The 24,296-nt window shown below is 45.8% G+C and overlaps 1 protein-coding gene across 2 annotated transcripts in view; it reads right to left on the bottom strand.

Annotated features, from left to right (window-relative positions):
• Positions 1–24,296, bottom strand: part of LOC128880046 (neprilysin-1-like) — an 82,055-nt gene that overhangs the window by 21,586 nt on the left and 36,173 nt on the right. Inside the window, exons 6-7 of one of the 2 annotated variants that reach the window (XM_054129707.1) lie at positions 16,153–16,367; positions 7,477–7,572 (exon numbers count right to left, since the gene is read on the bottom strand). In XM_054129707.1, the coding sequence (XP_053985682.1) occupies positions 7,477–7,572; positions 16,153–16,367 (311 nt within the window). The remainder of the gene's footprint in view (positions 1–7,476; positions 7,573–16,152; positions 16,368–24,296) is intronic. The other variant, XM_054129708.1, reaches the window with a different exon arrangement.

The following is a 24,296-nucleotide window of genomic DNA, read 5'->3' as shown; positions in this document are numbered from 1 at the left end:
GACGCAACCTTCGCGGTATTTCGTGTCCCCGTTTCAGCGTTCGTATCGCGGCCGGGAGATAGTTAATTTAGATACAAGCTTTCGATTAAATTTAATAAATGCCGTGCTCGAATTCCGGTCAGAACACAGCGGACATCGATATTAACCCGAGTGATGAATATTAATTTTCGGTATGCTTCCTGACTTGCTCGCGTCGAGTCCACTCCCGCGGGTGTTCTCGAACACGCGGTTCCATTCGTTTTCCAAAATTGAATGTCATCGACGATCGGATCGTCCCCGTCCTCCCCTCGATAGCGATGGGACCAATCCGACTACGTGCTCGTTAATACGGACGCGTATCAATTCCCAAGCGTTCAGGTTTCAAACGTGACTCGACAGGAGCAGGTGGTGGTAGCAGCAAGATGTTAGATAAGGCGGATGGAAAATTCGAGGGCCGTTTGTGATTTTTTTTTTATAACAAAGAAGGGAGGAAGGACTTTCATAAGAAAGGGGTTGGGTGTGAAGTAGGATACCTTTTTCCCAAACTCTATTTGAAACGCTACTCAAATGAATATCTAAACTAACTAAAATTATCCCTCATTTATCTACCAGCCTTGCTTATCGATTTCTATAATAATCAATTTAATCAAAAATTCTACAAAGCTCATCACCACCCCTGTGCCAAACCCAAATTAATACCATGCTACGACACATAACGACAACCTCTATAATTCGGCGATATCGCGGAATAATCACCCTGCCCGTCGACGAAACGTGAAATGTTTCTGCAGGGTTCCGGGGCGGAATTTAATTTGCGTAATTGATTCATCAAGCAACGCTGATCGTCGAATGATGTACGTTAAAGAGCGAACGTCACCCAACGAGGCTCCCTCGAAAAGCGTTACGAACATTATGCGAGAAAACAAATTCAGCTCCTCGGTCGGGGGCGAGGGCGCGCTTTTCACCGGCTAACAGGGAAAATAAATTTTTCGCGGCTGCAATTAAGCAAGGATCGCGGAGGCACAGTTGCGCGTATTCGTTCCCGGTTTGAATAGAGCGCGCCGAGGGCACAGGGATTCTTTTTCACGAGTAACTGGAAAAACGATGTTTATCTCTCTCTTGCAGAGAGACACACAACGGAACAGCTGAATATATTTGCAGTTCAACTCCCACGAAATTTTAGACGAGCGTCCCGAACAACAGAATTATGAGAACGTACACTGTATGTAAGCTCGATCTTCCTTTCTTCATAAGTTTTAAGTGCATTTCGAGTTCGCAATCGAGGAAAGTTACGATCCAGCCAGTTGCCTGGAGACAGAAAGATGACGAATGGAACGAAAACAGAATCCCTCCGTGATTCACGACCTCCCAGAGGCTCCGAAACATTCGCCGGATAAGTAGTTGGCACGCGATTAACATAACGTTGACAGCCACCGAGACATTTTCATCTGTAACAGGAGTCACGTGGCCATCCGAGCGGAGGATAAATATAACCCGTGCGCTTTTATCCAGTCGAGTGGACGATAAATCTGAAATTACGCTCCCGCCTGCCCCGGCAATTCCCTTTTGTCCTTCCTCATCCTCGAGGAACGCTTTTCCAGCGAGGACGACGACGATTTCGTGCCAACCGAAGTGAAAACAGTCGATGACTGGCGTCGGGGTCGGGCGAAACGCGTTATTGGCGCTTTATTACGGCAGTTTGCAAGGAAATAGATTTTCCCCGCGTATTTTCGTTGGACATCTTACACCATCGATCTCCATCCCACCCCTTTATTCGCGTTCCTACGCGAAAATTATTTCCCCGACGTTGCATTCCCTTCCTCGCAGCTCTTCATTTACCGATTCATATTGTCAAATCGAACGGAAAATCTTCCTCCGCGCTCGCAATTTCGTCGATCGGGCCACGACAGAGCGATGTAATCGCTTGGTATGTTTCATGGAACCGGGATTCACTGATCTGTGAGTTTTAAATCAATTAAGAGGAAGGTAAGGGGAAGATACAGTCAATCGGATGAATTAGTGGCTTGACTGACCACAAAGAAAAGAAATTATTTATCTTCGCAATCTTCCTTTGCATGGAGGAACATAACATCTAAACGCTCGCAACCCTCTGTTCCTACCATCGCCATCGTCACAGGTGGAAGTCATATAGTACGCCAGTGCTACAACCACCCCAGGAGCATTCAAATGACCCCATACCTTCCCTGTAGAATCACATATCACCGCTTTCAGCTCCAGGTAGTTGTTTTGCTCCGATTTCTTTGGTCACACAGCGAAATCGAACCGCTTCGGTAACACGGTTCGCTTTATCGAGCGCGATTTGCGTCAACGCGAGTTCATGGTCCCCTCGAGATCTCCCCGTGGGACCTCCGAATACTCGGAGGCAGCACGAGTCGAGGAGGGGAAAAGGATAAACGACTCGTCGTTCCGCAGAAAAGTTTCAGCAGTCCCGAGCACCGGCGAACGATGGGCGCATTTGTCTGGCTGTCTCCTCGGAGCCTGTGCCTCGCCAGAAATTCGCAGTAACGTATAATTCATGGAACCGTGGCGTCGCATGAAACACCACGGAGGAATATAATATTTATAGAGCCGTGCGACCCGTCCAACTTTTTCGCCGCAGCGAGCCATGTGGGTCAATGTTTCGCCGTTTGTCGAACGAAGACAATGGACGACTGGAGATTAGGGTTAAAGGTTCTCTTGATCTTGATCCTTGATGCCCTGACGACACCCTCTTGGAATTGAAGATATCGAAGGGAGAACGATAGCGAGGAGAAGTTGATGAGATTTTAAGTGGTTGACTAAACTTAGCCTTAAACACAAGAAACCTTGAATTTTCCTAAAGGGTAGTTTCACCCCCTGTGGCATCAAATAAAAATTTCCTCATAAAAGTATCTAATAGCCCCGACTTCAGGACTGCTTTAATCATTTTTTGAACACCTCTAATCTCTCTTGCTATTCGAGCGCAGATTGTAGAATGGTCTTCGAAAGGCACTTTGGAATGGGTCCATACTCCCCAATTAATTTCCCGTTTGGAATCGACTGAGGGTTCCGATATCCAGCCAGGAATCATTCTACACTGTTCGCCGTACGGTAGAAGGAGCCATTAATATCGTCGAATGGCATCCGCGAATTCGACGTTATCAACGAGCCGTGTTACGGTCGAACTTGGCGGAAGAAGTTGGCCAAGTTGCGCGCATAGTTCACCGGTGGTGCGTCATAACTGTCTGACGATACAACACTTAGCTTGGAATTAATACTCGCAGGGAACGGTAATGCTACAAGTGATTTGCTAAGATCGCTTCCGGGGCGACGTTCGAGTTCGGTTTACGTAGAACGCTGGCCAAGGCATTATGCCAAATAACGCAATAACCGGGTAAAGTATTCCGGGGAGAGTTTTATTTTTTTATTTGCATGCGAATAATCTGCTTCGCTCGTATCGACTGCTCGCTAAACATTGCGCATGTTGGAGGGAATGAAAGTTGCTGTCGAAGTATTTACCATTTGGATGGACTCGGTCTGGATAATTTTCAGGTCGCGTGCTTATATATCGACATTTTACCAAATAATAATTTTACTCTTTTCACAAAATGACGTATACGTCTTGATTATATAATGTAATGACTGAATCTATCCTCAGATATTAAATACTTTGGCAGATGATTAAAAACTACCCTTGAACCAACTTATAGATTAGTTAATTATAGATGAGGAACGAACTACGCCTGGAAATATTCTTCCAAAAGACGATCTAGCAGAAATTTCTATCAATAATCGTCAAAGAATGAAAAAACGATCACGGAGGTTCGGAAGAGTATAAGGTAGTGGAATAAAGGGTGCGTTGATCTCTCAATCCATGATCGAGGAAATCCTTTTCGAGAGGACGCTTTGATGCTCCTAACGGACCCTTTCCGAAGATGGAGCACCCAGGGATGCACCGAAGTGTCCCAAATACGAGGCTCGATTCATTGGTCCATGACGCGAGGACGCTCCAGAAATAACGGGCTATCTTCGAGGACGTCGAATCGAGAGCATCCACTGAGAGGAAGGACTTCAAAGACGAATCAAAGAATCCCACTTGAGAAAGTTCAAGAAATCCTAGAAAATTAGCGACGAATTCGTCTGGGGAACGTTTCCAACGATACTTGGTCCATTTAGAGACAGAAAATATAAGCCCTTAAATGGACAAATTATTACCACGTCATCCATGTATAGGTTAGGTCCTTCTATACGTTCTTTTTAAGAACAGAAGACCTAAAATTCCAATCTGCCTTTGGTTATGTCTGAATTAGGCCTGGATTGTGTCTTGGCTAGGCTGAGTGATGTCTCGATTAGATCTGGGGCTAGGTGTTGATAAAATATGTCCCTGGTGGAAAGAGTTCAGCAGTTCGGCGAAGAACAAACCCTGGCGCGCCTTTCGTCTTAATTCTCTCCCTTGTTTCTCGCCCTCGAGACAGACTGAATATAAATCAGCGCCGCGAACGCGCGCCGTCTTCGCGATAAATTTCAATTTAACCGCTTGAAAAATTCCGCCTCCTCCCAAAGATCGATCCCAGTTGTTATCCTGTTTGCCGAATCCCGCAGAACCGCGCCAGAGGTCCATTTCTCAGATTCTCCAACCTTCTCCCATCGCAACGTACGCAAAAATGTAATTTTTTTGCTATAATACAAGGCGTCAATTTCCTCGGAACGTATCGATAATCGAGAGGGAAGTTGCGGTGACGTTTATCGAGTAGCGTGAAATTTCGGTGAAGTAATTATTTACGAGGCGAAAGGCGATTATACACACTAAGAAAGTTTCGAGCGACGAAACAACCAGGGACAAGTTTGCCCGCATCGGCGGAGGGGGCTCGTGTGTAGACGCAGCGACCCGATAACGAAACCATTCACCGACCCCTGACATAAACTGCTTCCAACTTTTCACGAGCTTCCGCATCTGGCGCATCAAAGACATCCTGTTTCTTTGCGCCCGGGGCTGGGTAAAATAATATTTTCGAACAGTAAACCGTAAGCAGTCCACTTTATTTCAAATCGTGCCTGCGACGACGAACATAAAATGCTGGATTCTGAAATCCCGTTCAAGAAAGCGACTTATGTCAGGGACACTGGTGAGATGACAACTTGGAAAACATTCTTAGTTCAGCTCGACACCTTTTTCAGATATTCCAAGCTTCCCTTTTCTCTCGTATATTCGAATATAAAGCATACGACAATTATAGCTTCCTTCGAAACGTAACGAGTCTAAATCTACCGAGTCTACTTTCTGAAAGCTGCCCGGTCTGAGCACCAACGGCCATTTCTGAAATTCACCTCTCCCTCGATACACGGATATAAAAGGTTAAAGTGCCGCGCATATTCAGCCCCGAATCGTTTGAAATTCTCTCCAGGGCCTCACCAACGTTCACGGTTCCGTGGTTCCTTCGTGTGTCTCTTAAAAATGCGGAATCGATGCAGCTAACGAAGCAGCGTGCAACGAAACGACGCATAACGGCGCCTTTCCCATAAAAGCTGGCCTAAAAGCAACCTCTCGAACGAATACCAGCTCCCAGGCAGCATTTTTTTTGAAGAATCTGACTAGAATTCCTGTGTTTGTTCCCAGAAGGAAGATAGAGTTTGGTACCGTCAGTAAGCCTCGACTTCGACCATTGTTACTAAAGATAGGAAGTTACAACTGAGCCGTTCATTGCAGAAATCTGGATTAACTCTATGAAAAAAAGAAGTTGCAAAATGCGATGAAGTAATGTACATTGTTTTTCAAAATTTCCTTTATAATATAAATTCAAATAGACATTGTGAAATGCATAAATACTGGATTTCACTTGACGGTATATAAAATTAATAAGAAAGAATAGCAAAAGAATAATTTTTATATGGCTGGTGGAGTGAATCGACTTGTCCAGTGAACGACTCAACTCTGAATCGTTGATATTTCTATCTCGAAAATATCGTCTTAACCGCCAGAGAAGGCTTGGAAAATCCCTAAATTAATTCTGCAAAGATCTCGAAGTCCCATCTGTCTCGCAACAGAGTTGACCTAACAACCCCCTGATAGTCCCCGCCACCAACCCCTTTGGGAAAGGCACTGGAACCGTGACGAAGTTCCATTTCGATTTTACGACGACTCCCTCGCGCGATAACGCGTTTAAATAACCACAGAGCATCCCAACGACCGAGGTTCCATTCGACATGGGCATGGGCAACCTAATTACGTTCCGGACGTGCCATCGATCACGCCCGGCGCTGGCATTCCGCGAATACTTCTGGATCGGATCGGCCGCGATCGCGGTTAATATCGAGATTGAGATTTCCACGAGGTTGACAAGTGGGTCAAGTGCGGCGCGTCTGGAGCATCTTTTAGGACGCATTTACATTCCAGCGGAAAATGAGAAAAATTTCCATCGACGATCTCCGCGGATTCCCGTTGAATTTCGGCCGGGGATATCCGTCGCTTTCGTTTTCCCGTCATCCGCATTTCGCTCGGATGCACGGGCTGACGTTCAATTTACATGGCGACGCGTGCTCCCGTATGGAAATTGTCCCTGCTTGTTAGGGGAATTCCGTTCAACTTCGGGAACGCGTGCGTGTCGCGTCGAGTTAATATTTTAAATGAATTAAATTTCATCGCAATCTCCATTGGCGTCCCGCGAGACGCGTCGACGGTGAGCGAACGGTTCCTTGTCAGAAAGCGACGTATCGAGCCGAATATTGATTGCATGCTGAATATAGTAATATTCGAGTGATCGGTGGTCAGAGATGGGCCACATGTTATGCTCGAGTTATTCGTGTTATTCGAATAAAATATTGGGGGAAGCTATCTTCATTCGAAGGGGTCGAATAATTCGAGCGATCTTCCGGAAAAATAAAGGATAAATAAAGGAATAGAGGAGCATTTACTCCTTATTTGTTATTTTCGTCCAGATTTCCCATCTCCGGGTCTCGGTCTCACGAGGGAGCGACCAAGGAAGCTTGGGGAACAGACGAGAGGAAAGAGAGACATTTCGTTTATTAACAGCCTGGATTTACGGCACACGGTGTCGACGTCTTCCCTGGCCGGGTTAGCGAAACGTGTTATCGAGTAATTCTGGAAAAATCGCGGCACGTAAACAGCGCCGCCACGTCGGCCATCCTGATAGCGTGATATATTGCCCCCACGTTGCGACGCGCGGTCTCAAAAAATACGACCGAGATCGCGGGCGAAATACTTCTCCCAGGAGTTTTACTAAAATCTGATCGCGCAATCGTTCCCTAGATCACCGAGAGGAATGTCCATCGAAACTTTGAACCATTTTAAACCCCACAGTCACGGCGGAACGAATAGCCTGCTTGTAACTATAAAAATAAACTGGTTAAAGCAAGTTACGCCCTTTTTAAAAAAAAATGTAGTTGCCCAAGTTCTGCCGTCTATTTAAAATACAATTTCATTCTAACCCCACGATGTAACGATTCCCTCCCATGTTTATAATTGAAAAAAAAATTGAGAACCAATACTTTACCACGAACCTTTATCACGGTGTAAGCACGACTTTCCTCGTGGACCGATCTCTTCTGCCGATTGTCCATCATCGAGTACGTCTTCACCCATCGCAGTCCTTCGGTCTGCAAGAAGACATTTCAGTTCTACTTAAGTCCCGTTTACAGTATCGTACCATAATTGTTCGACATAGTTTTTTAATTAGCACAACCAAGTTTCTCGAAGATAACTCGGCAATTACACCGGTCCAAAGTTTTCTTTGATAAAATTAATCCCGAGGAAACGAATGCTCGTTTTCGCGAAATTAATTCCCAAAGATGACTCCGCAGCCTAGTTTCCTCGTGGATATAAAATGGCTTTCAGCTCGAGTTCGCGCTCGATTCCGCGGCGGGGTTTGGTGCCAACGATGGAAAGTCTGCCGTCGGAGGAACTGCGTTAAACGGGGTAAGCGTGTAACGATTTGGCAAACAAGGGTGGAGGGTGCCAAGTATCGAACCGCGCGTTACACACAGGCGTCCCTTTTATCGCCACGTATATTTGCACGCATCCGCGGGTTTTATCACGTACAGTAAAACCCGCTTACTCGAACCTCTTAAAATGGAACGGATTTCGCGTTACGGAGTCGCGCGTCGTCCCCGTCCAGGCTCGATTATTCGACAAAAAATTAACCGAGCTAATTTTCCCTCGTGGTCACGTTTTGATCAAAATCTGACGACAGGAGGAAATCGAGTGTGCTGTATTTTAGTTTTTCTCCCTTGGAGAAAACCTTTGGTTTCCAAAGAGAAACGAAGCCCCATTGGAGAATTAATTTCGAGGAAACGGACTCGAGTCGCGACTTTTCCTTTTAGGGGATGGTTGTATGATTGAGAGATTTTTGGGAGAGCTGTTGGTTTTGTAGCGATGGGAGCTTTAAAAATAGGAATTTGCTTAGGGGTGATTATTGTAGATTATTGGTGCCTACTGTCACTTTGTATTAATAACCCCCCACCAGATCCTCAGGGTCACTCGAGAAGCTCCGACGACAGGTTCAAGGCGAATAATCGCAGTATCAATTAGTACAGGTGAATCGATTTTGTTAATGATTCGTAACGGAGGAGAGATATGAGGCATATTAAACCACCCTCGCCGCGAGCATCCCATTAATCATGGAGATCGGGGAACGGATCAGTGACAATGCAGGAAATGGTTGCTAACGAGGTATTTTAACGACGACGCGTGAACCGTATGAAATGCACGCGAATCTACAATTCAGCATTCGAAATGCACACTCAATCCTCCGTCACCGTTTTCCCTCTTTCCGTTTCCTTACACTCGAAGGCAACACGATTAGTGCAACTCGTACTCGTTCGTTCTAAAATATTTCAACCTACGATTCAGACTCCGATTTTTATTCTACGGAATAATGTATGCGAAGTCGTTTATCTTTCATTTTCCATTCGACGGTTTTATCTGGATCAGAATTTCGCTCGTCTCTGCCAGTGATAAATCAGTTACGTGCTTCGACTGCGCTGAAATATGTATTTCGGGTTATTTGGTGCAGTTACATTGTGTTCGATATTCTTTCACATTTTTCAAAATGTTTCAGATGGATCTCGGAGAGTATTAAATCCTGTATGAACATTCCTTCTATCTTCTTTCATAAACATGAAAAATTAATTAAAGTCTTAGTCCTTCTATGAAGCGCACGAATACCCACCCTCTTTATTCATTTTTATTCGTGTTTACCTCCTGGAAAAAAGGATCGATCGAACAAACATACCACTGAAACTCGATCCTCCCTGGTCTTGGAAGCCAGGCAATATTTTTTTCCGCTTAATTAGTCGACATAATCGGTAGATTTCAATTACAGTCGCGTTATCTTGCCGCGAAGATCCTCAAAAGCAGCGCGATAACAACGCTCGCGAGGGCGGTCGCGTTTCGTCCCCGCTGTAATAGTAATTCTACGCAATTCAATCGCTTCCGTGCATTATCATAATCGATACTTCGTTAGCATAATGAAACGATACCCCGACGTTACGAAATGGAACGCCAACACGACACGTTGCGTCGCGACCGTGTAATCTGCGCGCCGGGACGAGAACGCCCACGAAACTCCAACAGCTACGATTAAAATTACATTGAAACGAAACGAAAGTTCCGTCGTTCAGAAACTCAATTGCGTGGCGTTCCTTTTTTGTTGCCATTCAACGTTCAACTTTTCACGCTTGGAGAAATCTGATAAATTTAAGGGGGAGTAGTCGAATTCCACTTTGGGGAATTAATTCCGAGGAAATGGATGCGAGTCCCGACTTTTCCTTTTAAGGGAATGATTGTACAGGTCTTGAAGGTTAGGAAAATATTTGTTCGGATGTGTTTATGTAGGAGATAAAAATGGCCTGAGAGGAGTCTGATGGAAGTGCGATTTTTGGGAGACCTGTTGGTTTTGTAGCGATGTGAGTTTTAGAAATAGAGATGTAGGAATTTTCTGAAATTGTATGGAGAGTGTACTTTTTAAGTGGCAAAATGAAATAAATCCCTTTTTTTTAATACAAATGGGGTCTCAACGTTTCATGACGGCGTCACTTACAAATCAGTGTTCCAATTCTCTAAATGAAAAAGATGGTGCGAGAACTGGCACCAGCAGAAGAGTGAAAGGAATGGGAGGAATCGCAAGGTCAAGTCGCGAGGGGCGTCGGAAAATTAGTGAGATAGCTTTAGGGTGTCAGCTGCGGATTCTGGCGGTCGGCCAGGCAGCCCCCGACTATTTCGACTTTCGCCTGGAATTCCAGGCTCCAGTCTGGCTTGTCCTCCTGTCCGTTCTACCCAACGCGTCCCGGTCTTCCAGTGTCCAACGTCCAGCTAACAGGAGCCGCGAAACCCCGACCGACATGCTCTCCGTTTCCAGGCCTTCCGGCTTTCCAACACTGACCGAGTTTCCGCGAGCCGCCGTTCCACGATTTATGGTACTTTCCGTGTTAAGCTTATCGTTCCCTCGTATCGCTTTCGCTGCACCGGTGTGCACGCGCTCCTATGGCTGCCTCGATTCGACGAAAATATCGCCAACGGAGGGACCATCCGCGGGAAATCTACCGACCTCTGTGACCAAGTTTCCATCTTGGGGAAACTGATTGCGGAGGAAGTTTGATTTAGTCGTGTCCCAACCTCTTGTCGAAAATAATGTAAATAGCATCCGCCTGGATGGAGTAGAGTCGCCAATTCGCCGAGACTGGGCACAGAAATTGAATTTTTCTGGTATCGAATCCATCCACGGGTTCGTCACGCATCGCGGGCGTTCGATTGAAATTCACCGTGGCGCGAGCTTCTTGGATCAATTGCCGATATCGAATTCGTAGCTGGAAGCAGTATCGAACGCGCGTGTGTGTGCTTTCCGTGCCGGATTGAAATGAATACGCGCGAACGTCGGCCAGGGATGGTTTTACTGCGACTATTACCGCGACTGTCGCTCGCGATACGAGCCGAAACGTAATAAGATTGGAAACGCTGTCGCGGAAATAGCGGAGCGGAAGCGTTCGTTGAAAGCCCGAGAATATCGCGCTTTCGGTACCGTGGAAATTTCTTATTGAGTACCGAAAGGCATACGGCAGGGATTCTCGTGCGTAGAATTCTTGTTTCCGAGGTGTATTACATGGACTGGAAAGTGATATCGGTTTTACAATTTTAGATAATCGTTTAACTGGCATTGAAAATTCACACACTGTATGGCGAAAAGCTATTTGGTACAGGTCAGAATATATTGAAATGGTTGAAAACAAATATGGTGTACATTCCTTAAAAGGTGGAGAGGTTGTGGAACAAAATGGTGCTTTTATATAATTGAATAAATATATATATATAAATTCAAATATAAATTCAAAAATTTTTCTTAAAAATTGGCACGAAAATTCTGGATCACGCAAAGCTTCCCCACCCTGAAGAACAAGATGCCCCCCCCCCCCCCAAAAAAATATAAATATTATTTCAAGTGTTTTTCTCTTACAATACAAATCGAGAAACGCTGAGCTCCCAAATTCTTTTTCTCTATAAAATAAACTGTATATAAGGGTGTCTTTTCAGCTGAAAAGTATCGCCTCAACTATTTCGCGTCGAACGTGTTTGCCAATGTGCGCATCCGCGTATCTAAATATTTGCCGTGACTTCTGTTTCCCACCCACTTCCAGGCGCTTGGTTACACCTCGAACAAAATGTATCGCCGTCTGTAGGTGATATTTTAATCCTTTTTTAATCATATTCGGTGCAATCGTTGCACTGTATCAATTGTTATGGCTTCTTGCGATGGAGCATCGGTACCTTATCAAATAAATAAATTACATCAGACCAGATCGAACAGGGCTGCCTCGCAAACTAACTCAATTTACCCTTCTCAAGCAAATCAAGATCCACCCGGCAGGATTCTTGACGGTACAGACGATGCCAGTGCACCGTGCCAAAACAGTTTCGCATTGTTCCCCAAGCAACCCCAATGGAGCGTTCGACGATTAACAGAATCGAACCTATTTAACGGGGATCGATCGAAGGGTGTCCCCCTTCTCAACTGTCTTCGATGAAATTGAAAGACGTTCGAGCACTGGCCCAATGAAAAGACGAGCAGAGCGAAACCCTACACCCGGAGAGCTTCTTCCCCGTGTCCGTCTGTCTTTAATCTCCAACGGGTCTACTAACAGGCAAGTTAAAGTGCCGTCACGACGAGAGGAGGGTGTCTTTTGTCGAGCTTAAGTATTAAAATCCCCTCGACCTTACGCTCTTATCACGATCACAAGGAACAGGATAGACAATGAGGTCCAGACGTCCATGGGAACGCGGATATCCACCGGGACACCTCTGTACTCCGTACAATTGTTCGATAGAACCCTTTCAACCCTTAACCGTTTCCCTGAGCTTCTATTAAAAAGTTCTGGCGAGGAATTATCGCCAAGGCTAATGAGAAACCTCGATTATTTATCTGCTAATTAATTCCCCTTACGAGGGGACTTCCCAAGAACAGGGTGTCCTACAGTCAGTCCCATAAATATTCGTACACTCTATCGAGGAAAGTCTGAATGAAATGATAGATTTGATGTTTCCAAATAAATTTTTCGTTATAAAAATTATAATGAAATATTTACTTGGAAACATCAAACCTATCATTCAATCGAGACGAATTCTTGTAATAGACACAGATGGCACGAATATTTATTATTTCTTAGATTTATTTATTTCCTTATTATCCTTCCTATTTTGTTCTCTCCGAGTCGTCCCTAAAGTGGAATCAAGAGAAGAGACAAATTACATAGAGTCAGAATTACACCAATTACGTCCACTAATTTTTGTTTCCACCTGCATCTAATTTTCCCCTAACAAAGATCCCTGCATCTTTTATTAATGTACTCGTCTCTTTCGTCAATCGCAGCTGGTTGCCAGTACGGAGTTCTAAAGGAGTCGAGGAGCAGCTCGTCGATCGAAGATCAAGGCCTTGTTTAGAACGCTCGGCAGCAAAACTACTCGAAAACTCTCGACTCGACGAAGAGAGCATTCAAAGACACCCTCGAAGCGTCTCGAGTCTCTGATTCCCCGAGAACGGAGACCGTTCTTCGAAATTTCTATACCTGCCGCGCGCGCCCTTGCACGTGCGTAAAACGTGAATCTGGTTTTTTTTTTCTTTTTTTTTTTTAACAAATTCTCAACGGTACACAGAGTGGGCCAGTAACGGTACGACCAATTTTCCGACCGTTACTTGCGAACGGGGGGAAAAATGGTTTGGAAACTCGCCAAAAGTCCGACTTTTTCGCCCACAGCATTTTTTTCCATGCCCATTAGTTTTTGGAGGAATTCAAGTACCGAGGTATATTTTATGCGCAACTTTCAGAGGGAGGGACAGCTTTCATGGCCCGAAAGTGAATGAAAGTAACGCGCAATGTACATAAATAAGGTACGTTGGTACTACAACTGTAACTCAGTGGTCTTTTTTAAAGTAAACTACTAAATTTTGCTGGGGCAGTGCAGGCTTTTCTGGCTTTATTGCAGCAAGGACTGTTTTTACTTGCCTGCGTGGTCTACTTTCAAACGATGTTCGTGCTGGACTATTACACTTTTCTACGATATTTGCTCTAGTATTTGCCGTACTACGTAAGGCCCAATAGATCTAGAAGTAGCTCGGGTACCAACCTGTACTTACACGAATAATCTTTGCCATTTTTCTTAAATATAGAAAAAGACAAGAGTGCAAAGGATTAATCTACCTAGTCCATGAACTAGAACTACCCATCCAACTAACCGTCCATCCCCCGGACTCTGATAAATGACCCATCGCTCTTCATACCCAACCATCGATACATCAGAATTTGTCCTAACAAGCAACTTCAAGAAAACAGTCAACAACTGGACGATGATGGAACGCCGCCACTCTACCGTTCCAAGACGTCTCATCCCGGAGCGAGTTTAGTCGATCGGTCGCGAAAATATCGCGAGACTGTAACGAGTAACTTGATCGCGCCCGCGCCAATCATGCAGCACACTCTTTAATCTCAAAGCTTCGTCCTCGTTTCGGCCCAATAAGCTTCTCGTCGCCGTTGCAATTTCGTCTCGGCGGCCTTGTAATTAGCATCCGAAATTCACTGGTTAATCCTATTCCGGTCGGATCGTCCTCGACGAAAATTTCCCCGTCAAATTGCCCGACGCCCCCGCTCCCGGTTTCCGTCTGCAAGCTCGCGCGTTTTTCGCCGAGGGTTCTGTGTAAAATGGCAGAGGGGTATTCAGGAATTAATTGCAGGGCGACTACGTGTTCGAGAAGTTTGGGCTTGCAGGGACATGAATACGCAAGGCTTGCAGAGGACGGAAATATTTTTAGTTCGTCGAGAAGGGCCGATTGTCATTCAAGATGGCGCCTCTATGCGAGGCGATATCTGTTGCATGGTCTACTCTCGTTTAAAGCAAGGATTCTCAAGAAATTTGAAATTTGAAATAAAAATTTACTTCGCGATATACTACGTGTCCCTAAACTTATCTAGAAGGTTTTGAAATTTCTGGAAAGTCCTGCACCACGTCAACTATTTAGCTTTCCTATGGAATCGAAGATTCCAGGAGTACGTACGCGTAAAATACAGACGTATATCCGTCCATCGTTCGAGCAGAGTGTTCGAACACGGCCATAAATTATGGATCCTGGCCGATCTAAACTGGCCAGGGGGAAATAGAAGAGAGCGCTAGTTTACCGAACACGATCATCGCGAGACGTGATGGCGGTCGGAAGTGGATAAAAGAACGAAGAGAATAATTAATGCCCGGCACGTTCTTCACCTCGAAACGAGCCGATACTCGTAACTCGAGGTCCGAACTTCCATCGCCGTAGGCTGAAAAGTTGCGAACTTCTGCGACCGTCGGCCAGCTTCTTTCTTCGTGGAGCATCGATACTTTGTCTGCCAACTTTTGGCCAGACAAGAATAATATCGCTGGGAGCAAGGTTACTCTCGATTCTTGTTGTTTATTCGTTCTGCGTTTGTAGGTTGACTGATAGAATTTATTAGTGGCGAGGAACGCAGTTACTTCTACTTCAAGGACCTACTTGGAGAAATATGTTTAGAAGACCTCGTGACTCAATGCACTCTATATAAAATTAACGAATGGAAGTATGTTAATCACACAAGATTCAACTGTGCAATAGTGGAGCGGACAGAGGAGGATTCTCTCCGAGTTTCATAAACTCGACTGTTCGAGACGTCTATTTACTTGGGTATTCCGTGGCCATCCGATGCACTCGAGACGGAACCCGCCGCTTAAGGTGGCTTCCCGCGCAAATAGTCGCGAAAATCCGATCCAGACCCGATTAAATCTCCGGTCTGTCGCGGCGTTTAATCGACGGGCAAATCGAAATGAGTGAGCAACCGTTTCCAATCGGGAAAAACCGAGCGTGACTGGACCGCTTCATCGATTTCCGCCAACACACCATGTGCGCTGGCTTAAGTCCACCGACCACCGATAAGCCGGGTATTAGGCGATCCGTATGAATAACGAAGATGTTTTTGCCACGTCCCTCGAGCTGTTGCAACGATTGCCGCACCCTGAGGCCTATAACAAAATCTCCGCGCTCGCGTCTGGTCTGGTCCAACCCCGGGACGCGATAACAGACAGGCACGAAATTTACCGATAGCCCAGAGCCGTGGCCCCAGGATTTATATCCACGCCGGAACTCGCCGCAGGTTTGCTTGAGGAATTAGCTGGGGTTTCCTCGCTTAAACGCGCTATCTATTAGTCTGTACGGCCCTGAGGAGTATTCATCCCCTAAGTCTCGAATTCCAAGGGGGAGGACCCTAATCCCGCTCGTTAATTCTTCGAGAAATCGATTAATAAGAAGATTTGGAAAATGCCGCGAGTGGGAGTAATAAGAGAATTGGTAATACGAAGTTGGTAAGATCTGAGTAATCTTTGCTAGAGTTTCTGGGAATGGCTTTAACCCTTTCGCACCTGAATAATTTTTGTTCTCGTACTAATGTAACTAAATTTTTTACTTGGACTAAAATTAGTATGGATAGAATCCTATTTTGGAAAACATTGTATATCAATCTGAAGCTCAATTAATACAATCTACATTCCCTCAGGACACGTCCAATAAATTTCATGTCAGCAATGCACACCTCTATGATTCAGTATAATGTAGTGGTAAAGCTTACGGCAAGCGAAACCTCCGATCGGTGGTCGCTCCGGCCGGATTTACAGCGACAGTGAACACTCACCAGGTTCTCCGCGAAGAACGCGTTTTCCTGATGCTTGGTAGGCAGATCCAGAAAGACGGACGACCTGGTGCGATCGTAAAGATCCACGTCCACGTAGAAGTCGAAGAGCGGCGCGCCGTTCACCCTCAACAGCCTCGAGACTAGCGGTGTAATGTCGGTTGGCGCGATGCTCTTCGGGGGTAGGTAGCCGCCGAGTTCGCGTAAAAGCTCGTAAACTGAAACAAGCGATCGTAAACAAGTTTTTAACGAGGCTCGCTCAACCGGAACGCAGCGGGGAGAAACTCGAATTCCTCGCGCCTCGGTTCATTCTGTCGGAAAGAAAAAAAGGAGAACCACCTGATCGAGTTAGGGAAACGAGATCAAACCACCATCTTCTTGTCGGTCGGAGCCGAATCGAAACTCTATCGGATCGAAGCAGATTAGATTGGCTTTCCCTCGCTCGATTGGCTGAAATTTACTTTTGTCTTTGTTGTGGCCAGGACGTAGAATTGGTTAATGGAATTTTTTTACAATGAAAACAGCCCTGTAAAGCCTTTAATTCGTACCCTTCCCTATTCTTCCCTTTCCGCGGATCGAAATCCCGCGCACGAATCCCGTGCAGAAAGTTTCGTTAGCGGAATCGATACCTCGATTTGCCCTGAGCGTATAATGAAAGAGCCAACATTCATCGGAGAACAAAGTTCGAGCCTCGATATCGTTGCTTCTCTATTTACCAGCTTTTTCATCAGCGGCCTTCTCTGTCGCCCTTCCACGGCTCTCGGATTCACCGATCAAACTATAAATAAAAGCCAAACACACGTCGCTCGATCCATTCCAAAGATCAACAACGCCCTTATCGAGCTTTGCAATCTCCGCTCGACGCGTCCTTGGTATCTGGTACCAACCAGCGACCTTCGACTTTCCAATGCGACCCTGCTGTGCTCCAAACATCGTAGATCCCGATTAATATCAATGTTGGACATAATTACGATTACGATCGTATTTTCAGGTGTTCTCAGACATAGCAATTTTGTATCTAAAAACCGACTTCAGATTCGCGTCTCACACCCCTAAAAACATGGAAAACCATGCTTTCGTCAAAATCAAAAATTAAAAATTTTCAAGTAGACTATCATCATGCCAATCAAGTTCATGCCATACGGTAGGGCCTAAATAGGATAACTTTAAAAAAATTTTTTAATTTTGACGAAAGCATGATTTTCTAAAGTTTTCGAGGACGAGGAACACGAATCTGAAGTCGATATTTAGGTGAAAAATTTCTATGTCTGAGAACACCTGAAAATAATAGATAGAATGCAAGTGCAAACACCAGTTAACTCGCGACCCGTCAACGATATTTAGAATTTCCAGACTGCAGTTATTATTCCCGTCGACATCCAAGCGATTAAACTAAGTTTAACTGTACGATTAAAAAGTCGTTAAAAGGAGCCAGGCGGGCGCAACAATTAGAATGATAACAGAGGCTCCGGAGAAACAAATAAGCGATCACAATTGTGTCCACGATCGGATAAAAAGTGGAATTCAATTTAAACTTGGCGAGAGTTTCCGGGTGAAACAATCAGTTTCCGGATCAACGAGGTAGAGTGGTCTCTCAAACTTACGATCCGTAAACGCGAATTCCCTGCGTTTCACGCGTCCTCCGGCGATAAAATTGCCCCTCGTCTCTTTGGTCTATTATCCGTTAGGTTAGACGGTTAGACGGCTCGTGGTCGTTCGTCATTTACCAGCCTTTGCGCTCGATTCCCCGTTACGTACGCCGTGCTCGAATAAATGCAGCTCGAACGTGACGGGCACACCCCAACCGGTTGGAGTTAATAAAAAGCGAAATGAAAAAGAAAATCATGGCTCCGGCGCGATCGCGTGCCGCGGACGATAATCATCGCAACACAATACGCCCGCTTATATCATCTACACGCGGCCTATCGAGCCGTGAGATCGCACTCCAATTCATAATATAATTTATTTTCCAACTACGGCAAACCAAAGCGGACGTGCTCGACCGAGTCGCGTTTTCCTTCCACCCTTTCGTGGCCGGACGCCCGTGCGCCGCTGGACGGATTTTTGTTCGACTGTAATGTTGTTTAAATAGGACATTTCGCTGGAAAGTAGTCACACTTTAAAGTTCCGCCACTTCGTTTTCGAATTTGTTCAAATGTGTCGGGGCTGGGGATTAAATTAATCCCTGAACCGCTCGTTGACATTTTTCAAAGCGTGGGTGGAGACGCGAAAAAGAGATTTTCAGCGACGAATGGATTTTTGTAATGGAAACGCGGAACATCGTGGAGCTTGTTAATTATACTGGCTCGTGCGAAAAAGCAGAATTTCGTTGAAAAAGTTCGCGATGAACGAGGCGTGGAAAACAAATGTGTGGAGAAAAATTCATCGAGCTTGATAGATAAAAAGACTAGGTGAAGAAATCGTGTTTCATCGGTTCATGTTAATTCTTCCAATAAATCAAACGAAAGCTGTCTATGATTGTCAACTCTTTCTTGATACAGCAAGGGTACCCTTGATCTAAAACTTTATCGAGACTCACCCACGAGTCAGATATTTTTCAAAGGCGACATAACAATATTTTAGGCGATGTTACAAAAGGTTCCCGTTCGAAATGATGCCAGAGAATTTCGATTAGAGGCGCCCCAGCACGAGGAACATCCCAGGCGCCATTAAGGGGCGGTCGAGGGGGTAGATAAAGCCGCCGCGGGGGCAGGCGGACGGGGAATATATCCGTGTTCTCGAAATCCGCAAGTTCGCCGTTAAGTAAAGCTTCGCGTGATTTCAATCGCACCGAACAATCGCGCGGTCGTGTTATATACAGGTTGTCCTGTCTAACTTGCCCACTTTAAACGTCGCGCTCGTTTTTGATTAATGGGGGTCATGTCGGATGAAGACATTATTTTCGGAGCGCTTCTTCTCAATGGAAAGCATTTCGTTTTACAAACAATAATTCTGAAACCTGAAGCAATAAATTCATCCATGTATACAGGTTAAAATAAAATGAGTAAGTGTTAACTCTCAAACAACTCTCGCATTAAATTTTATTATTCAAGGTCTCTTAAAGGCTATCTTTTTATCCGAATATTATTGCCGATCCAAGCATACGTCTTTAAAGAAAATACAACCTTGAGAAAAATCATCCCCTTCCTAATATTTCCTCCGACATTTCCTCCCATCATCACAAAGGAGTGAGACGTTTAAGCAAGGTTAGCCACCCTCTATACCAAATCGACATCAACCACAGCGTCGACCAACCAACCCCTCCCAACTCCCTCCACGGTTACATCTATATCCTTGCATGACGCAAGTTGCACGCGCTGAGCAGATTGCTTTCGATCGGCGCCCGAAATTCCTTGCTTTTATTTCGCAGCGCTGCATCTTCGTTCCACGTTGCAACGGTCGCCATTCGCGTGACTATTTGCTCGAGGACACGCCGTGGGATGTTTCATTCGCTGATAACCGTCGGGACGGTCAGGGAAACTGGCGAATTACACCCGACATTGTGTACGTGACTTTAACGGACGGTACGCTCCGGAAGAGAATTGTTGTTTGTTGTCGAGATCGAGAATGTTCCTCTTGGTCTCCGAGTTTAGTTTGGAAGCAGACGGACAGAGGGATTTTCTCCTTCTCCGTGGAATTGTTTGCGTTTGATACGTCCGAATTTGTCCACGCCTCCGCTGCGCAATTCTTTTCGAATCCGTGCTTGGTCCGATTGAGAACGTGCTCCCGCGGACTCTTCTTTTACGAGGAAGTATCATAAGATTCAGTTTTAACCCTTCGAATTTTCTTATTTCAGCCGATTTTTGTCGAGTTCAAGAGTCGTTCTCAGAATGCTAATTTTCCCGCGTGCGAACCAGTACACGATTTGGAGTTGGTGAACGTCGACGGATGTTTGAATTTCATTCGAAACGCGTGCTGCATCGGAGATGCGACTTCATATCGATTCTAATCCGCGCTGATGGTAATTAGAGGCACCCTAACGAGATACCACGCCACATATGCGACCCGTCCAGACTGAATCGTGAACTAGGCGGGTCGAAAACGCGCGAACTCCGGAACGCCGAGAGTGCCGCGCGATGGAAACAATCCGGAAGTTCCATTTCCGTCGCCCACAGTCTTCCCCGACTTCCTCGGCACGGGAATTCAATCCAGATACGGTCAGCCATGGCTTCGAAATTAACCGTGACCGACCGGATTACTTCCCGCGCCTTGGACAACCTCCAACTGGACAACTCGATTATCAATTATCCTGGAGGACAACTCGATTATTTGATATAAAGGCTGCGAAAGAGATAGAAAGTGCTTTAAATTTAGGGAATTCTGCTAGGAGAGTATAAAGTGAATCGTATTATGTAGACTGGAAAGTAATGTCGTTTGTTTCGCATTAAATTCAAACAAATTTGTAATAAATTTCTATTTTTAATCAATCATCTCAATCAAGAAACTCCACCAAACAGATTATTCATTTCTTTCAATCCCTCGCCCCGTAAAATTCTCAAAGTGTCCTATGACTCTTGGCGTCTTAGCTCTCCAACCTAAGCGATGACATTGGAATAACGATACGAAGAATCGATCGTTCGGTTGACGAAAGGCAGAAAGAAACAAGAGCCCAGACCAGGTGGCGACACAAAAATGAACTTGGCGCAAGCGTCTCTGTGGGGTAGACAGAATCGCGCGAAATCAATTGTGCGGCATAAAACGCGGAGAGCGCAAAAAGGGTCACACATACACACATACACACACACGGCCGCGTGCACCGAGCTTTCCGCTCTTCAATCCTACCATTCGGGTCTCTCTTGTGTCGAGGAGACGTGAACTTCCGGCTTTCAGTGGAAAGTGCGCTCTTCCGCGACAAGAACGACTTTAACGAAGACTCCCTCGGATCGTGTCTGCTCGCGTGCGTGGAACATCCTGTGTCGTGCCTCGCGGGATGAAAATTTGCGAAAAAGTTGCCGTCGACCCGTACCCCGAGTTCCGGATCGATCCCGGGGAATCGATGGGGTCGGGGGCTTCGAATGCTTCGAGTCACGGAAGTGTCGACCGATCGAGGTTGTCCTTGACACGGTTTCGATGCAGCGTTAACACGGTCGGGGGTTAAAAAAAAAAAGAAAGAAAGAAAAAAAGGAGCCACTCGGTAGCTCTAACCCCTCTAATGCCCCTCTAAACATAGATCGTTCTTCGGTACTTTACTTTTTCTTCGACGTGAAACAATGGCTGCGTCTGGCGTCGACCGTGGATATCGGGAATAGCGCGCCTCGTCGAGTGCCGCTCATCGATGCGGCTATCGATTACCTCCGCGAGAAATTAATACCCGTTGCGATAACTCGCAGCCGTGTCGATTATTTGGTAAGCAACGAACGCGAAATTCGGAAACAACGAGGGTGAAATTGACTCGGATTCGGGCATTGTCTCGTTCGGTTTGAGCTGTTGGTTTGTTTGCCAGTGATTTTTATTAAAGGACTGATGCTAATAATTCTCGATAATAACTGATTGCAATTTAAAAAAAGAAAAAACCCCAAAAATATGTACCACATTCCTCCCAAAGAATTTTTCATGTAACAATTCAAGTGTCGCCCTGCAGAGTCCATATTTATATCGATCGAACATCGTTTGGGGAAGCTGAGATTCGTCTGGCCAAGTTCTGGAAGGTCTACGCAGTTGAATGCAACAGAGCCAACAAAGTCCAGCCCTGAATCGGAGCATAGTTTCGACGGCGTTCCAGGCGGAGGGTTAGTTTCTCGACTAGCAGGGAAGTAAATCATCCCCGGGACGCACCCCGAGGCCAAATTGCCTAACCTTGACACCCTTGGCGATCTTTCGACTCGCGACGCGCTCGTTCTCGTCGTTTTCTTCTTCGGCGGCGCAATTAATCTTTCCGTTAATTGGCGAGCGGCTCGTTGCACCGAAGCGCGAGAGTACTGCTGCCACGTGTAAGAATCAATATTTCTTTTTCCGCGTTTCCCTTTTTGCGGACTAACTACCGGCGATTGTCAATTACCGAACGATCGACTCGAGACCACTCCACTTGGTGACAGGAAAAGTCCGTGATTAAATGTGGATTGACTGTGTCGGGTGAAATGAAAAATTAGGGGGGGGTGGTTATCGATTGCAGATTGTGGTCGAGTCTCGTGCGAGCACGTCACTATCTTACTACTGTAGTTTCCTTTGTTTCTATTTTGCTATAAGTTGATGAATATCTTCCTAGTCTAAATCACTCCAAATAGAAACAATAAAATAGAAAACTCTCCGAATAAAATTTTGTACGACTATACCACCAATACGCCCAGGTAAGTTCGTCCACAAACGTCGGTGAAGAGAAGATCAACTTAGCAGAAGATGTTCGGTCAGATCCAGTGATCGAGCTTGGCCAGCTCGAATCTGTCGACCTCCCAGGGATCGAATACCGAAGACGGAGAGGGTCGAGTCGACGAAACTGGGTCATATTGTGGCCACGGTGGCGGAAAGCACGCGAGCCAACGTTTTCGTTCCGTTTTCCCGCGAGATGCGTGTACGCTCTTTTTACCCCTGCGGGGGTGGGAGCTGGAGGGGTCGACGTTATCGGTGTCGCACGCACGCGATCGGTGGTTGCGCAAAAAGCGCACAAAGATCCGCGACAAGGTGGAAAGCTTCCAGGCCAGGTTTCAAGGACCCATCGATGCGAGCCGTGACGTCATTGGATGCGCATTAACGCGCGTTCGCCTGCATAATTACGCGCCGAGGGTGGCTGCGTGCCCCCAGCCGTTTCAACTAATCGCCTGTTAACCGCCACCGGATTGCTTCGACAAACCCACAGCCACGCGAATCTCTTTCCCCGAGAATTAACCAACCGTTTACTCGCCTACTGGGTCGTTGCAATTTAGAAACGTTACGATGTCGAGCTCAGGAGTACTCACTGGAGGAACTATTGCCACCATGCAGTCATCGGGGTATAATTATTTTATTGTCGAGAATATTTCAGATGCTATTTTCCAACTATATGTATGCGTCGTTAAGACGTTGTGCTGCAAGCAAGGATGCGTGAGATCGATGAGGAGTGGGATATTGAAGTTAAAGAAAATAAATAAATTGCTTGCAATGTACCTGAACTCAAACCTTAGCAACCTTAACAACTTTTCCTCGACCTCCTCTGCAACTTTCAATTACAAACACAAACATTTATACAACCCTCCTAAACCCTCCTGTGACGTGTCCTTCAAATTTCAACTCGATATCTCGAGTATCTTTCGCCCGACAAAATTCCAAAAACGCCCTACTTTTTCCGCGTCCGGACTAGAATACCTCCTTCAAGTATTTCCGTCTGCGCCGCGCAATCGATAGCTCGATAACTATTTTTATCAATCGCTCCGGCGACATAATGGTAGTCGTCCAAGGCTGCCCGACGCAGCGAGTAATCGACGTCGTTTCGAGGATCGAGAACGGTCTAATCGCGAGTCCTTGTCGGAGGGATTCGTAAACGTGTCGTCGTCGCGCACGCAGCCCACCGCCGTGATAACCACTAATTGTCCCACGATTAATTACGCTCCCGTACACGCACGGTCGCCCACGACCAGAGTTAATCCGTTGCTGACATCATTATCGACGCGATTGTCGGTAACGTTCTATCGGTGCTCGGTATCGGTGTCGATTGGGAGTCGTTTACACCCATACCCACCAGTCTATCGAGGCAATTATCGATGGTCGATCGATCACAGAGCTGAGCACAATTCTCAGATAGAGAATAAACAAATCTCGATGGCGTTACTCGTTCAATAAAAATTTAGTATTAATCATACATATCTGTATATTCAGAGTTCCGGATATAATTAATTAACTCCAGTGTTCGTATTCCCAATAGAGTCCTTCCCTCCAGTTCCTTCTAAATGCCCTTATTAAATGCTTCCTATCGACACTCAAAAGCTCATCAACGCGAAATATACAAAAACTTGTCCAAATGAAACAAACACAATGAATACATCGCCCATGTCTTCTTCATCTACTATTCAAACGGAACTCCAAAACTCCCCGGGCATGTGTCGAACCGATCCTCCTCTGTAACCCCCCAGGAAATTTGTCAATTGTTAACAATAACCCGCTTGTCATGTCCAGCGAGCACCTCTCATTGTTTCTACGTAACGCGTGGCGAATTTTATTAATTTTTCACGACACAT

Source organism: Hylaeus volcanicus, chromosome 7 (genome assembly GCF_026283585.1).
Source record: "Hylaeus volcanicus isolate JK05 chromosome 7, UHH_iyHylVolc1.0_haploid, whole genome shotgun sequence".
NCBI lineage: Eukaryota > Metazoa > Arthropoda > Insecta > Hymenoptera > Colletidae > Hylaeus > Hylaeus volcanicus.
The sequence above is the reverse complement of the archived record's forward strand: the minus strand, read 5'-3'. Positions and strand labels throughout refer to the sequence as shown.